The 17,106-nt window shown below is 45.3% G+C and overlaps 1 protein-coding gene across 9 annotated transcripts in view; it reads right to left on the bottom strand.

Annotated features, from left to right (window-relative positions):
* The window catches only part of GAS7 (growth arrest specific 7), a 208,898-nt gene that overhangs the window by 64,717 nt on the left and 127,075 nt on the right, over nucleotides 1-17,106 (bottom strand). For all 9 annotated transcript variants that reach the window (XM_037914266.2, XM_037914268.2, XM_043528347.1 and 6 more), the window contains 2 exons: nucleotides 11,526-11,611; nucleotides 3,587-3,640 (listed from right to left, as the gene is read on the bottom strand). In XM_037914266.2, the coding sequence (XP_037770194.1) occupies nucleotides 3,587-3,640; nucleotides 11,526-11,611 (140 nt within the window). The remainder of the gene's footprint in view (nucleotides 1-3,586; nucleotides 3,641-11,525; nucleotides 11,612-17,106) is intronic.

Raw genomic sequence — 17,106 nt, 5'->3', positions numbered from 1 at the left:
GACTGAGAACCAAGCCGATTCCAAACCTCACCCATCCCTGGAATCCCAGGAAGGGAACTGAGCACAAACCCTGCCTTGGTTTACCTTACCGACAGGCCCCTCATCTTGGACATACTCTTGCACACTGGGCTCAGTCTGAATCCCACCGCAGTCAACAAAAGTTTCACCTTTGCCTTCAATGGGAACAGGAGTGAGTCCATGGTTAAGAGAGCTCCCACTACCATTGCTCTATTCCTTGGCTCAGCCTGTCGGGCCTCTTCCCTTCCTTGCTTCCATACTGTGAATGGGCTTCAGGAGATGTGGATTTTCCAAGAAACCCAAGGCTGCTCTGACTCTTCCTGTCCTTACTGCCAAGGAAAAGAGCAGCCGAGGTTGACAACTTTGCTTTAAATACTCTTGCACAGGTGGAGAGAGACATTCCAAGGAACTTAATTTGCAAGCTCAGTAAGCAGCTGGTCCAGTGCCTCCAGGAGCTGATCAAAGAACAGAAAGAGCAGGTTTCTTTTTCCATGGCCTCTTTCCCATGCTACGCCCAGCTGCATCTCTTTGCTAGGTCCCTGCAACTCTCCTGTGCACATCTTGTGCTTGGACAGTTCTGACTCCCTCTTTGTGCACTCCTTCCACAAGTATCTCCATGCTTGCCCCCAAACTGCCCCTTAAACCTGGAACATGGTCTGTAGTCCTGTATCCCAAGCCATCTGCCATCTCCCAAAACCCAGCTTCCCTCCACAGTCCCTCAGGCAACAATCCTCTAATGCAGCGGTTTCCAAATTCTTCAGAGTCGCAACTGACTTTTAGACCACCAGTATTTTCACAAGCGCCTCCCACAGTCCTCAACCCCTGAGAATGACTTTCCCAATCTTGCAAATATGCCAAGTCTATAATCCACACTATATCAGCAACATTCACAGAAATGCTCTGTTCATGGCCCCCAAACCCCACAACGCTACAATGATATAAGAAGGCTTCTTTGGTTAAAAAATCATTCCGGTTCAGAGGGAAATTAAAATATAAACAAACAAAATTGAAAAATGAGGAAGCTGACAGCAATGACTAGTCATCAACAGTTAGGAAATGCAAACTACTGATAAAGATATCAATGAAAAATCTATGGCCAGTAAGAAGCAGTTCTTTAAATGTGTCAAAAACAAATGAAATCCAAACAATGGTATAGTGCCATTATGATAGGATAAGGACATAAAATTATCAACCACGATACACAAAAGGCAGAAGTATTCAGCAATTTTTTTGTTCTGTATTTGGAGAGAAGCAAGATGATGTATTTGTATCTCACAATTCTATTCCATCAGCATTTTATTATCATGATGATGAGAAACGACACAGCTTATAACCTGGATGGACTTTTCAAATCATTGGCAGAAGCCAGGGTCGCTATCTGACTGTGCTTTGCTGCATCACGTATAATATGCCCTATATTGTTCAGCATAGTGCTCCATGCAGCAGAACCAGCTGCACAAGAAAGACTCGTCACCTAGCCGAGTGAACACATTCCCTGCTGTTAACAACTAAAGCCTATCACTGACAAGCACCTATTAACCTTATCTGTTAAAGTACCATCTAGGGAGACTGCTGCAAAATCTGGAAGAGACAAGAACTTGGTATCACAACACCCTGAGTGAATTACCTGAATGAATTAACTCTCTAGCTAACTCAAGAAACCAGTCATTGCAACTGTGCAGATGAGCTGGAGAAGCCACCTTCAGGCCAGTTCTAACTGATAAGTAGCAAAATGAATAATACACAGTCTTGGAAGGATTCGATTTTTATTAGTAAATGTCCATTTCACTTTATATATGAAACTGACAAAAATATTTCCATCAATAATAACTGAAATTTATTGACAGGCAATGTACGAAAAATTACTTAAGAACTTACTTGAGTTTGATTTAAGGATATTTACTTGGTATATTTTAACATGGGATGTTCACAATTTGTGTTTTAATAGTTAAACCTTTAATTTTTTGAAACTCAGTGTCTACTGTCATGAAATAATTATTTACTGAGTTCTCCCTATTGTCTTACTCTCCATAATTTCCCTCACCTGTGAAAATTTAAATTGATAAAAACTGGAAAAAAAAATGCTTAAAATTAGGGTTACCATATGCCTGGGTTTTCCTGGACATGGCCTCTTTTTTGATCTTCTGCCCTCTATCCGAACAGATTTTTCAAATAAGAGGCAACGTCTGGGATTTTTACACAGCAGACGTTACAGCTCAGAAAGAGCTCTCTCCATGTCCCAACTGATCCCTCCCATGCAGCTGCTGGATCCCACCCACCCAGGCTCCGGCTCCCAGCCCAGGGATGGGGGAGAGGCCCACAGGGAGGCCCTCTCCAGTACCCTCTCCAGCACCTCCTTCTCCAGCACCCCCTCCAAAATGCCCTCTCCAGCACCCCCCAGGTACCCTTGCCAGTACACACACACACCTCCAGCACCCTCCAACTGTAACCCCTCCCCCCCCAGTTCCCCATCTAGCGGTGTCCTCTTTGTGGGAACCTGAAATATGGTAAACCTACTTAAAATAAACATTATTATCTGTCAAAAATATATACAAAAACCCAAAGTCTGACAAGCCTAGTTATACATGTATTGTTTCACCAAGTGACAACATGGTTATGTTAAGCTAAATGCTTCCCAGAAAGCATGTACCTGAGTTAAAACCCTCTGAATGACTAAAATGTATGACATGTACTTGTATTTACCTCATAGGTTGTCTTAGTTTTCTAGAAATCATGCCTAATCACTAACTCAGTTGAGAATGTGGAGGCTTGAGAAACTCATTATACTAAGAGTAGTACAATTTGTAAGACGAAAAGGTGTTTCCCTACCGGGAGAAACCCTGAGTGTTTCAAAGAGTTCAGCCTAAATCACACAGACTTTGTTGACAAGAGAATTGACAGTTCATAGACAACAAGAGGAAGAAGCCTTGAATTGCTTTGTAAACTAAAGATTTTAGCACTGGTTGTACCTTTGGTTAAAGTGGCAGAAGAGCCCACAGTACTGCTTAAATACCAGAGAAATTTGAAGGGCTTCAAAATTATCACCTGCATATTATGGTATGGGTTTAATGACAAATTCAGACAGAAAATAAAGTGCAATTTTTTAACAGTGAGGGCTGTCAATCACCAGGAGGGGCTGACTGGTGGGATACTTGCAGAGGACCAGGTGTAATTCACAGTAGAATGGACACACTGTGGGGGAATTTCTTGGTGTTTCACTATTGTCCTAGGTGTGTTTATACACCCTCTCCCTTCTGTCAACCCCTCAGAGCGCTCGACTCCCAGTGTGGACAGTGGCTACCTCCTGGCCTCCCTGTGCCACGATCCCAGTTGGCAATGGGCATGCCCAGCAGCCCCAGGCAGGGAGCCCCCAGACACGTACCCTGTGGTTTGACTGGCTGCCCCAGGACCACCCCACCCGCCAGGGGCTTTCTTTGCCATCCCAGGCTGCTCTGCCCTGCCCCAGCAGCTGGCCCACATACTGCTGGCCCTCAGAACAGCAGCAGGGATCACTGTCCAGGCCTCAACCCCTACCTGCAGCGCTGCCAGCTGTCCTGGCTGTACTTACCGTCCGCGAGCTCTCCCTGGCCAGCCTCCTGGGCACGCGAGGGGACCCCGGACTCTATGGAGAGAGGAGAGAGGCAACCTCAGCATGCGCTCCATGGCGGGAGGGTGTGTGAGTGTGATTGGCCCGAGCTGCGCAGTGAATCACTGAAAGGCATCAGTGTCCGGCCGAGAAAGGCGAGGGCAGTGGGCAGGGGAGTGATGCGGGGACGAGGGGCGGCCGGGAAGGAGCTGAGGAGCAACCCTGGGCACCAAGGAGCCCCTGAGCCCCTGCCCTCCTCCACTGAGCCCTGGTGCTCCTTCCCCCCTGGGCCCGTCCACTAAGCCCCTCCACCCCTCCACTGCACCCCAACCCCCCACCACTGAGTCCTGGGCCCCTTCCTGGCTGTGCCCCTCCACTGTCCCACCACTGCCACTGTACCCCCTACATCCAGCCACTGAGCACTGTGCCCATCCACTGAAGTACTTAACCTGTGCAGCCCCCCAGATCCGCTGAACCCTTTGCGCCCCATGGTACCTACTGCCCACAAGGCCAAGCTCTGAATTCCTGCAATACTGAACTGATCCTGAGGGGATGTGTCACTTTGGAGAATTTAACTAATGCTCTATTCTAGTAACGCCCACAGGCTCTGATCCAGAGCAGGGCCTTGTGCTGTGTGCTGTACCAACATGGGCCCTGCCCCCAAATAGCTGAGAGCTTAAAATCTGCAATCAAAACACCCTCCCTGTTTTTTAGATGTTCTGACGCCATTTGTAAAGGACGAAGAGGCCCCAGGCCTGGTTTATGGGGCTGCCCAGAGAATTCTCCTGAAATCAGGGGCTGTCCCTCTTTCACTAAGCTTGGGTGACATCCCCCCGGCTCTGGGCCACCTGCAGCACACTAGCACTCCCCCACCTCCTGCCTGCAGCTGCTCTGGCATTGCTGGCTGCCTGGAGGTTGTTCTGAGTCAGCTGCAAACTGATGTCTGCCTTGAGCAGCAGCCAGCTGATACAGACACCAGCTACAAAGCTGTGAACTCAGAGGCAGCAGAAACTGTTCCAGGTGAGTCCCAGCCATTCACCCATCCTCTCCAGCAGATCTCTGCATGAGGCACTGCCAAGATACTCGTCCAATCAGTGAGCAACCCTGCTCTTCTGCACTCAGCTCTGCTTTAGCCCTTGGCCTCTTCCACCCTCACTGCCGACTGAGGGCTCTCGGCTCCTGAGACTAGCTCCTAGGGAGGGGGATTTCACCTTGCACAGGCAGACAGAGTCGGATTACGGTTTTGTGCAGTCCTGGGCCAGAGCAAATGGGGGCCCCTCTCCACCCTGGTCTCTCCTCCTCCACCCCTGCCCTGGTGCTCCTGCTGGGGAAATGGGGTCGGGGTGTGGGGGCTTCCCCTGCCCCACTTGGGAGGAGTGCCGTGTGGGCGGATGGAGCAGGTGAAGCCCCCGCACCCTGACCCTGCTCCCCAGCAGGAGCGCGGGGCTGATGGAGCAGGTTGGGGCGCAGGGGTGCCCATCTTTCTGGGGGCCCCCAATTGGCCAGGGGCCCTGGGTATGGGCCCTGTTGGCCCAGTGACTAATCTGCCACCGCAGGCAGAGTCTATGCTGGGACTCTGCTCCCCTTGCCCTGGTGCTGCTGTGGTTAATTAAGTGATACAGAACACACCAGCCTCATCAGTCTTTGCCTGGAATCAGGCTGTACAATCTGGAACTTGACCACAGATGAAACTGTTTTAAGTCTTAAAGGAACTAGCCGAGGAGGGGCTGTCTGAACCACTAATGTTCACTTTTAACAAATATTGGAAAACTAGGGCAATTCCAAAGGACTGGAGGCCTGCCAATATAGTGCGAATATTTAAGAAGGGCAAAAGGGGTGACCCAGGGAACTCTAAATCTGTTAGCCTGATGTCGATCTCAAGTAAAATAATGGAATGGTGGATTTGGGACTCAAAGAATACACAGCTACAAATAGAATTAATCCCTGTTGGTGTGGTTTCATGGAAGGTAGGTTTTGTCAATCTAATTTGTCATCTTTTTTTTGGCAGGATAACAAGTCTGGTTGATAAAGGTAACTGTGTTGATATAAGAAAAGGAGGACTTGTGGCACCTTAGAGACTAACATTTATTTGAGCATAAGCTTTTGTGAGCTACAGCTCACTTCATCAGATGCATTCAGTGGAAAATATTTTCCACTGAATGCATCCGATGAAGTGAGCAAATAAATTTGTTAGTCTCTAAGGTGCCACAAGTCCTCCTTTTCTTTTTGTGGATACAGACTAACACGGCTGCTACTCTGAAACCTGTGTTGATATAGTATACTTGGCTTTTGCCAAGGCATTTGTCTTAGTACCACATGACATTTTGATTAAAAACTTGCATTGTATTGAACTAACAGGGCATAGATTTGATGGAATAAAACCTGGCTCACTGACAGAGCTCAGAATGTAGTTGATAATGGGGAGATATTAACAAGCAAAGTGTGGTTCCCCGGGGATCAGATCTTGGTCCAACACAATTTACTATTTGTACCAACCATCTAAACGATGATATAAAATGTTTGCTTGTAAAGTTTGCAGATGACACAAAGATTGGTGGGATAGTAAACAATGAGGAGGGCAGGATACTGCTACAGAGAGATCTGAATCATCTGGTTAAATGGTCACAAGCCAACAAAATATATTTTAATGCAGCCAAATGCAGGCAATGTATCTGGGAACCAAGAACGCAGGTTATATCTACAGGATGGGAGACTGTCTTGGAAAGCAGTGACGCAGAGAGAGTCTCAGAGGTCACTGAAAACAATCACCTCAACGCGAGCTCTCAGTGCAATGTGTTGCAAAAAGGGCTAATGTATGAAAAGGGGAATATCAAAGGAAAATAATCTTGCTTGGGGACAGACCATTGGTAGGACCACTACTAGAATACTGTGTCCAGTGCTGGTGTCCACACTGCAGGAAGGATTGGAAGTTCTGGAGTAAGGTCAAAGGAGGGCCACCAAATGATCCAGGAGCTGGGAAACAAGATTTTCTATGTGAGGCTCAAGGAGCTCCATTTATTCAGCTTATTGAAGAGAAGGTTGAGAGATGTTGTGATCACTGTGTCTAGGCACTGACACATCATGGAACAGAGATCTGAGAGCGGTATGTTTTCAGCCTTGCTGACAAAGGCCTAATCAGATTCAATGGCTGGAAATGGAAGTTTGACAAATTCAGCCTTAAAATAAGATGCAATTTCCTAACAGTGATTAAACATTGGAACAGCTTAGCAGGGTAGGTGGTGGGTTCACCCCCACTTGTAGTTTTTAAAATTAGATTAAGGGAGAAATTTTACAACTTGGGTGGATGGGTTTGGGCTGGATGGTCATGGTGGTCTCTGGTTCATGGTGGTCTGTGAATTCATGAATCCTCCTGTTCATCCTCTTCCTTCACGGGCCAGGGAGAGAACAGGTTGCTCTGCATTGCCCTCGACAAGCTCAGGACCGTTGCAACTCTGCACTATTACAACTATACTCAAATCTCATGTTTCAAGGCTTCTGGAAGGCACCTGCAGGGGTCAGGAAGGAATCATTTCCTCAACGCACAATTGGCCAGGTGTATTCTGTTTTTTTGTTTGTTTTCTTCTGCCTTCCTCTGAGGCATCAGCAATTGGCCACAGCTAGAGACAGGACAGCAGGTGGGGTGGATCAGTGCTCTGAAGTGGTTCAGAGAATCTTTCATCGAGATGCCTGGCTGGTGGCTCTTCTCGCATGCTCAGGGTCAGAGGGATCACCAGATTTGAGTCAAGAAGGAATTTTCCCTAGGTCAGGTTGGCAGATCATTGGATTTTTTTTTCTTTCTCTGAAGCATCGGGTGTAATTTGCCTCCTGGGACCCTAGAAGTATATCTCACCTAATGAATTCCCTGCCATTTCAGTGGCCTCAGGTGGTGGGGGCACCTCAGTCTCTCCTGTTCTCTGCCTGTGACTCACAACACTTTAGTTTCCTGAGGACTGAAATGGTTTAGTTATTGGGCTCCATAGAGCAGTATTTGCAAGAAATGTAATGGCCTGTGCTATGCAGGAGGTCATACTGTATGATCTAGTGCAGTGACTCTCCATCTTTATGGGCTACGGCACCCCTTTCAGGAGTCTGATTTGTCTTGCGTACCCCAGGTTCCACCTCACTTAAAAACTACTTGCTTACAAAATCAGACATAAAAATACAAAAGTGTCACAGCCACACTATTCCTGAAAAATTGCTTTCTTTCTCAATTTCACCATATAATTATAAAATAAATCCATTGGGATATAAATATTATACTTACATTTCAATGTATAGTATATAGAGCAGTATAAACAAGTGATTGTCTTATGAAATTTTAGTTTGTACTGACTTCGCTAGTGCTTTTTATGTAGCCTGTTGTAAAACTAGGCAAATATGTAGAGGAGTTGATGTACCCCCTGAAAGACCTCTGTGTACCCCGGATTGAAAACCACTGATCTAGTGGTCCCTTCTGGATTTAAACACTATGAAACTATGAAAAGTAAAAAAAAATAAAAGACCAGGGGTTAAATAGAGCTAAAGTTTCAGACTGTGCTAAGTGCTGGCCTAGAATATCTCAGCTTTGCAACAGCTGCTGCCCTTTTTCTGCAGTAGTGACTAGCAGAAAGAGAGGGAGTTTTGTGCTATCCTAGAAGAAATTGTAACCAGCGCTCATCCAAGCAGTCCAGTGAATAGTGCTTTGTGATAAGTTTGTAACTAGGTCAGGTTAGAGGATTGTGTGGTTGCACTAGGGCTGTCAAGAGATTAAAAAAAATAATTGCGATTAATCATGGGGTTACACAATAATAGAATACCATTTATTTAAATATTTTGGATGTTTTCTACATTTTCAAATATATGGATTTCAATTATAACACAGAATACAAGGTGTACAATGCTCACTTAATATTTATTTTTGATTAAAAATATTTGCACTGTAAAAAAAAAAGTCTTTTTCAATTCACCTCCTACAAGTACTGTAGTGCAATCTCTTTATCATGAAAGTTGAACTTACAAATGTAGAATTATGTACAAAAAACCCTGCCTTCAAAAATAAAACAATGTAAAACTTTAGAGCCTACAAGTCCAATCAGTCCTACTTCTTGTTCAGCCAATTGCTCAAACAAGTTTGTTTACATTTGCAGAAGATAATGCTCCTTGTTTCTTGTTTACAATGTCACCTGAAAGTGAGAACAGGTGTTTGCATGGCACTGTTGTAGCCAGCGTCACAAGGTATTTACATGCCAGATGCACTAAAGATTCATATGTCCCTTCAAGCTTCATCCACCATTCCAGGGGACATGTGTACATGCTGATGACGGGTTCTGCTCAATAACAATCCAAAGCAGTGCGGACCGACGAATGTTCATTTTCATCATCTGAGTCAGATGACACCAAAAGGTTGATTTTCTTTTTTGGTGGTTCAAGTTCTGTAGTTTCCACTCCAGAATGTTGCTCTTCTAAGAATTCTGAAAGCATGCTCCACATCTCGTCCCTCTCAGATTTTGGAAGGCACTTCAGATTTTTAAATCTTGGGTCGAGTGCTGTAGCTATCTTTAGAAATTTCACATTGGTATCTTCTTTGCATTTTGTCAAATCTGCAGTGAAAGTGTTCTTAAAATGAAAAATATGGGGTGGGTCATCATCTGAGACTGCTATAACATGAAATATATGGCAGAATGCGGTTAAAACAGAGTAGGAGACATATAATTCTCCCCCAAGAAGTTCAGTCACAAATTTAAATAACACTTTATTTTTTTAACAAGCGTCATCAGCATGGAAGCATGTCCTCTGGAACGATGGACGAACCATGAAAAGGCATATGAATCTTTAGTGCATCTGGCATGTAAATATCTTGTGATGCCAGCTACAACAGTGCCATGCAAACACCTGTTCTCCCTTTCAGATGACATTGTAATTAAGAAGTGGGCAGCAGTATCTCCCGTAAATGTAAACAAACTTGTTTCTCTTAGCGATTGGCTGAACAAGAAGTAGGACTGAGTGGACCTGTAGGCTGTAAAGTTTTACATTGTTTTGTTTTTGAGTGCAGTTATGTAACAACCCCCCCACATTTGTAAGTTGCACCTGCACGATAAAGAGATTGCATGACAGTAATTGTATGAGCTGAATTGCAAATAATTCTAATAAAAATAATATAAAGTGAGCACTGTACACTTTGTATTCTGTGTTGTAATTACAATCAATATATTTGAAAATGTAGAGAAACATCCAAAAATATTTAATACATTTCAATTGGTATTCTATTGTTTAACACTGCGATTAATCACGATTAATTTTTTTAATCACAGTTAATATTTTTTTAGTTAATCGTGTGAGTTAACTGTGATTAATCGACAGCCCTAGTTTGCAATAGTCGCTCTGTTTAACCATGTCTGTCAAAGTGCATTCTGGGAACACTGGGCAGTATCCTTCTCCTATGCTTCAAGAACATACACGGCATCAAAAGTACGTGGGGCAAAGAACTCGGAGATGCCTATGGCACAGAGTTTGGAGGCAGGAGGACCAGCCAAACTACAGAAAGCCAGTGTGCTGAACCAGCTTAAGGACACATTGCTGGGTCCGCCCAGGCCTTGGGGCCACATTGACACATGGTCAGCTGCTTCACAAAATACTCAGCATGGCTGGTTTCAGAAGCACCCACGGCTCCTGTTGAAAACCAGTTCCCAAATTGTATGGACACAAGACACAGATAGAGCCAACCATGACAGCAGGCGGTCGGCTGGGTTCAATGTGGTAGCCTGTCTGTGAGTGATAACGGAAGTGGGAAGAGTCAAGCATGACACTGACGGGACATGAAGGAGGAAACTTTAAGGGGAACTGAGGAGTGGTGTTTTTGCCAGACTGAGTGGACTACAGGGCATCCAGGAGAAGGTGTCTGCCATACAAGAGGGAGAGGTCAGGAATGGAGAGGTAGATTTGTGAGGTGTTTTATGTGCAAGTATTTACAGATGGCTTAAGGCTATGTTGGAAAGTAAGATAGGTGAGATGTGAATTGCTGTGGGCTTATGAAAAGTCAATCATTTCAGACATTTTATTACTGTCTTAGAATGAAATAATTATTACTCTAAGAGCAGAACCATATGATTTTGTACAGATGGATTTTCAGACGTTTTGACAAAGTTTTATATAATGGATTATTGTAAAACTGCTCTAAACAGAAGATTTAGAACAGGTCAGTAGATAGTAAAGGTGTGTCTTCTTTGTGGAGGTTGGGGAAAGTGGAGTCTTACAGGGTTCTGTACTGGGACCAGCATTCTAAAACTAGTTTAAATAATGGTTTAGATGAAGCTCTAGTTATAGTACTCACAATGATACAGACCCCAGTGCTGCAAGTATTAATTCACATACTTAATTTTACGCAGATGAGTAGTGCCATAAGCTTCAGTCAGACTACTCAAGGAGTAAAGCTAAACGTATGTATACTTGCAGGATTGGGGCCTGCACTTGAAGATGGTACTAAAACTTTTGGGAGGTTAATGCGTTATCAGTAACTCACTGAGGTTTAAAAAGGGGGGTGTAACTGTAACCATAGAAATGATGCCCTCACTCGTCACATGGCTACTGGGTGGTAAAGCCATTTGAATGCATTTTCAAGCTTCACTTTTGTACCACAGTCCCGAAAGGAGAGACTTAGTGGATCGCTGGCAGTGCATCGCTATCGTTATGATTCAATATCAAAAGGCCTCCTTGTGTTTATCACTCTTTTCACAACAAAGCACCATGAGGAAACCACACGATACCAGTGGGGTTCCGCTGTTTGCTGCCTATACACAAAAACGCCTGGCCCAGCCACATACACACTGATGCTCTGACTGGGTTCTGGCGGCTTCTAAAGCATGCTCACTGTGCGTGTCACTGGCGGGCTCACAAACTACCCTAACACTATACACTCCCACTCAGAAAGTTCCCCAAAACTTACCTGGGGGTCCCCGCTGGGTTTTCGAAGACTCATATGACCAGGCTCCATTTGATGCATAGGGGTCACAGGGGTGTGATATCCATTCGCTGTAAGGAACACACAGAGGAGGTTAGACGGGCTGCTCTAGGCAGCAAATACTTAAATACAGACTTTCAATGGTTCTTGGTCACTTTATTTATCATAAAGGTAAACTCACAGAACCCTGCAACAAGATACTTGCCTTCCCTACGTGCTGTCTTACCCCAGAAGTGCCTGAACTGAACAGACCTCTAAACAGGCCTGGGCCTGACTCGATAGAATTGGATGGGGCAGTGCCAACCCAGAAACCAAAAATGTATCTAGCCTCTGGGCCCAGGCCTCCTCTCACTGCTCCAGGGAAGACTGAAGTCAGCAGAGTTAGATGGCTGTAGAAAGGGTCTAAGGGAGACGCCCTAGAACTTGAATCAATTCCCAACAGCCCATTTAGTCCCCCCATGTGGCAGATACTAGTCCCCCTTCTGTTCCGCAAACCAGCACCCCAAAAACTAGAGGCAAAGAACAACAATCCAATGCTGATTATATTTTAAAACTGCATGATTTGAAAGCCCGTCCCCTGATTTTCTCAGGCCTGACTTGTGGCTGCTTGGGGCTGGATACTGCATCTACTCCTTGAAAAGCCAACACTAAGCGTAAAACAGAAACCAGTCCTGACAACAAATAATGAGTGCAAAAGACTTCTGCACCCTCAGTTTTCAGGGGCTTATACATCCTGGTTCCTCCTTTTCAGAGCATTTGACTTGGGTCCACGCCCAAATCCGAATGTCTCCTTAAGGGACAGATGTCTGCAGCTGCCTGTTGCATAGAGGCTGAGAAATGGGGATAGAGGACATTGATCCTGTCTCGAGTGAGGGAGGAATCCATGTACATAGCCCCCAGCATCTGCTCCTGGCTCCACCACACTCCAGGATGATTGCTCCAGAAGGTGTTTGTGGAAACAGCCATTTCTACTACTAATGGCTGTTCCCCTGGGCTGCGACCCGTTGGAGGGCTCCTGGGGGACTGAATTCCAGTCAGGCAGCTGCAGGGCTACTTGAGTTCTGCCGTTACCCTGTCAGGCTGATGGTATGAGCTGCCACGGAACTCAGAGTGGCACCTAAACTGGGGCTGCCTAATGCCCTAGGAGAGAGGGAGGGGTGTTGGGAGAGAGAAACCTGCAGTTCTGTGTTGCTGTGCTATTAGAAATGAGTCACTCTTTGTATTACGGGAGCACATGGAGTGAGGTCAGGACTCCCTTGTGCTGGGCACAGGACACACGGGGAAGCAGACTGTCCCTGCCCCAAAGTGATTGCAATCTGAATAGACCAGACAGACAAACGGAAAGAGACAACATCCTAGCCAGAAAACATACACACCACACCTCAAGAATCTCCGCCTTGGTTAGCTGTGTTTCCCCACCTTTGTGTGCACTCTCCACCCCTCGCCCTCGCCATGCAGCACAGCCCATGTGCCAGGCTCTTGCCCAGCACTCCAGGCTCAGTCCAAGAGAGCAAAAGCCAGACAGATTAGATGTCTACAGGCCCATGCCCCAGCTGCTTCACCCTCTCCCCAGAGGGAGGGCGCTTCTGGGGCCCCACATGGCTAGGCCCTGCTCCTGACCTTGTGGGGCAGTCTCCAAATTCAGGAGATTGCCTTCCCTACTTGAGCTGTGGGGCAGCCCCGAATCTCAATTTTTCACCAATCTGGGGTAAAAAACAGCCTGTGACCCGGGGGCAGATTGCACTGTGCTGAGAGACAGGCGCACATGAGTTTAAGTCTCACCTCTGTCACTCACTGCTGTTACTATTTCTGCACATCCCTCCACACTGGGTAAGGTTTCATGTCCCCCCATCTGGGGCAAGTATTATACTCATTTTCCAGATAAGGTCACTTCTGGCAAAGTTGGGAGCAGAACCCAAATATGGTAGAGCCAAGTCACAGCACTCAGCCATGCTTCCTTTCAGAAAGTGCTCCGAGTCTGTGCTGTCAGGGACAACTGTGCTAAACAGCAGCCACGTGCTGCTCCCAGAGCTAGGCACAGAGCCCAGCAATCCTGATAGCCAGCATTCTACTGCTGTCTAGCAAATAGCTGGGTAATGTTTGTCACACACGCCTCTAAAAGCTGGTCCATGCAAAGAACAGCCTGGACATGTTATGAGTTTCTCCTTCAGCTCAAGTGGGCAAGGTCTATGGAATGGCTATGAAGGTCCTCTTGGGTTCAGACCACGATGAAGTCCCCTATCAGAATATCTGTATGTAATTAAAGGGTATCACAGTGGAGACAGAATTAAGGTAACATTATATTGGCATTTCCTAACTTCTGAGTACTTGACTTTACAACCTTACCATTCATTGTACATAAAGGGGGTTCTATGGATTCTATCTTCCTAGGGATCGACGTTTTCTTAAGAAAGCACTGACTGGGGACTGGCTGCCGAAGGTTGCTGCTAATGCACTATATACCTTTCACTGGCAGGGCACCAGCCTGCATCCAACCCAGCTCAGCAGGGATTTAACACTGTCCCAATCTACTGGGTCTTTGGAGATTTGGGGGCGGGGGGTCGTCTCAGCTCCAGTTCTCACGTCACAAACTCCCCAGTGCTCTTTGCATTAATGGCCCAACTCAGCAGAGAGGCCAAGAACTGCCTGGGCCTTTGGAACCGAGCTGCCCTGGGGCCCCAGATGAAGCCCCTCAGAGCTGGGCTGAGACATGCTGGCAGTGGGCAGGGGAAGCTCCTGCTGCTTTGTAGCTAAAGAGAGGGCTCCATACACCAGGGCTACCGCCTGATGCCTTCACCAGCACTAAATTTACACACCACATTTCTAAAACTGCAATGGATTATTATATGCATATTATTTGCAAATATGCAAATCAGCTGATTAAATAATTTGTATACAATTTTTGCACAATACCTAAGAGTTCCTAATGTTTTTTTAACTAAAAGCTGGCAACCTGACCTGAAGTCCCATTGCCAGCGGCTTCCTACTCCCCAGTAGGAGTGGGATCCTCATGGCCCATCCCTGCTGTGGTGACAGATCCCAATATTTTGATGCAAAAACAATTATTAATAAAATTATTCTAATTCTGAGTTATTACAAACTTGCCTGTGCCTTTACTGTTTTTAGGAGATACAATTATTTTCATATACATGACACTTGGAGCATATGGATAGTTTGGTTGCTTATTTAATACAAGTGAAATGAAATGTTTGAGCTAATTGCAACAACCCCTAGGAAATCTCCACTTTCACCTTCTTAGCCATAAAACCACATTTACTATCTCTAGCTGTGTTTACACAAACTCTAGGAAGCAATTTTATAACTTCTGTTTTGGTTTAACATTCTATATAATTTTCTTTAGACTATAATTTGAAAGAGGTACTTACGTGATAGTTATTGGATTTGTGCCTTTCATAGGAATCTTTAATTGCAAATTGTAAATGTCCTATAACTAGAGCCCTGCAAATCTACGGGTATCCACTTTATATCTGTGGAAATCCACAGACCATTTCTGCAGATAGTAACGCGGATGCGGATACAAATTTTGTATCTGCGCAGGGCTCTGACAGTAAGAGCCAGACGGGCAGCTGTGAGGAACTGCAGCACGGATCCTCCACCTGCCCTGGGCGGTGGAGCAGGGGGCAGGGACATGGGCTGGGGCTGCTCGGCCTCCGAGCTACTCCCCTCCTCATCCCCGCCCAGAGCTGGGTCCAGGAGAGCCACTCTGGCAGCTGTGGCAGCCTGGGTCTCTCCACATGCCCTGGGTGGGAGGGCTAGGGGGCAGGGATGCTGGGCAGGGGGGCAGAGATATTTGGCAGGGGGCTGGGGGGCAGGGACACTGGGCATGGGGGGCTGGGACATTTGGTGAGGGGCTGCTTGGGCCCCCCACCCAGGACAGGTGGAGGGTCCCCCGCAGCTCCCCACAGCTTACACCGCGGCTCTCCCTGACTGGGCTCCGGCGGGGGAGTGGGGGAATGCCTCGGAGCCTCAGCCTGGCGCCCAGTGTAGAACCCCGCAAATCTGTGGATGCCAATATCCGCAGATAATTTTTGCGGTTGGCGGATCGAATGCGGATACACATTTGTATAGGGCTCTACCTATAAATGGTAGGCTGCAAATCTAGGAACAATTGGTCAAAAGACAGACAACTAACAAAGAGAGTCTTCTCTGAGAATAAGACACCTCTCCTTGTGAAAAACACAAGGCTGGCATACACGTGTACTTTATCTCAAAAAAACCAAGTTTGTAAGATATATATAGATATAGATATATATTATAAAGAGATCTGGTTTATTCAGGATATTACAAAGACGAGTGATGCTTAAGATGTGCTACCAGAGTCATAAACCAAGTCATAAAAGCACCCTATTCACCCTTCCTCTTTGCAAAGAGAAAAACCTTTAGTTTTAAACCCTCACAAAGAATTCTAGAAATATCCTCACTGAAACTGATTTCTTTTATACATTTTCTAAAGCCTTCATTCTTCAAACTTTAAGAACATTTATGGTTGAGAAATGTTTTACAGAAGACTGATTACTTCTAACTCATGTTTTCTCTTGAAGGTGAACCTTTGAATTGTCTTTCAAATGCTTAAGATGATATAAGTTTTGTTTGAGATGTTCATTTACAAATATTTTATATCTAAATTCAATCACTCCATACAATAACTGCCCAATATCACTGTTATATGAATAGTGAGATGTTTTCTGTACAAATAGGGAATCAAATGACCTTGCTAGAACTGAGAACTAATATAAGAAGCTGCTTGAGTATAAAATTATTTATATTCATTGGGAAATTAATTAGTTATCTGGCAGGGCTTAAGCACTCCTTATCAAATTCAGGAAGACAAGAACTTCTCCAAGGACAGTTAAGAAGACAGTATTTTATTTGATCACCATTTACGTTTAAAGACTCTTCTTAAGAACAATTTGTTTTAAAAAAATATGTTAAGGGCTGAAATATAGGAAATAGCAATGTCTGTATTCATTTGAAACAGAATTTAAACTCCTATTAAAACCTGATGGAACTAATGAGATATCTCAGAAAATGGACTGAATAAAAGCTAAAACTCTAACTTTAAAGATGTTCTGAGACATCAAAGACAAAAGCAATGCAATCAGAAGAGTTACGGCCCTGCTGCACATGCATACCTGAGAATGGAAGATCAGCCCATGAAGGTGCTGAGCCAATGAAAGGTGACAGTGGCTGATACTTGAGTCCAGCCAAGCCCTTCCACCTCCAGTCAGATCATGGAAAGAGAGGAGTATAATTCCGCTGAAGTGAGAGACTCCCTCTCTGATTATGGTTTTATGCTGTTACACACAACTACACTTTCTTGTGCTCTTATGTTCATTCTCACACAAACTCAGCCTGTTAACGTATTCTCATCAAACCTCCAAGTCAACACCTCAAGAAGCAAACAAAGAGTAGCAAGACAACCAAGAAGAACAAAGAAGCTACAACACAGCACCAAGAAGTAACTTTCAGTCCAGCATGGCTTTTGCACATGGTGATATCTCAGAAACCTCGGCACTATTGGTGAAGTGGAGTTTGCAAAAGCACT

Source organism: Chelonia mydas, chromosome 14 (assembly GCF_015237465.2).
Source record: "Chelonia mydas isolate rCheMyd1 chromosome 14, rCheMyd1.pri.v2, whole genome shotgun sequence".
Lineage (NCBI taxonomy): Eukaryota > Metazoa > Chordata > Testudines > Cheloniidae > Chelonia > Chelonia mydas.
This window is presented reverse-complemented; position numbering and strand designations above follow the sequence as displayed.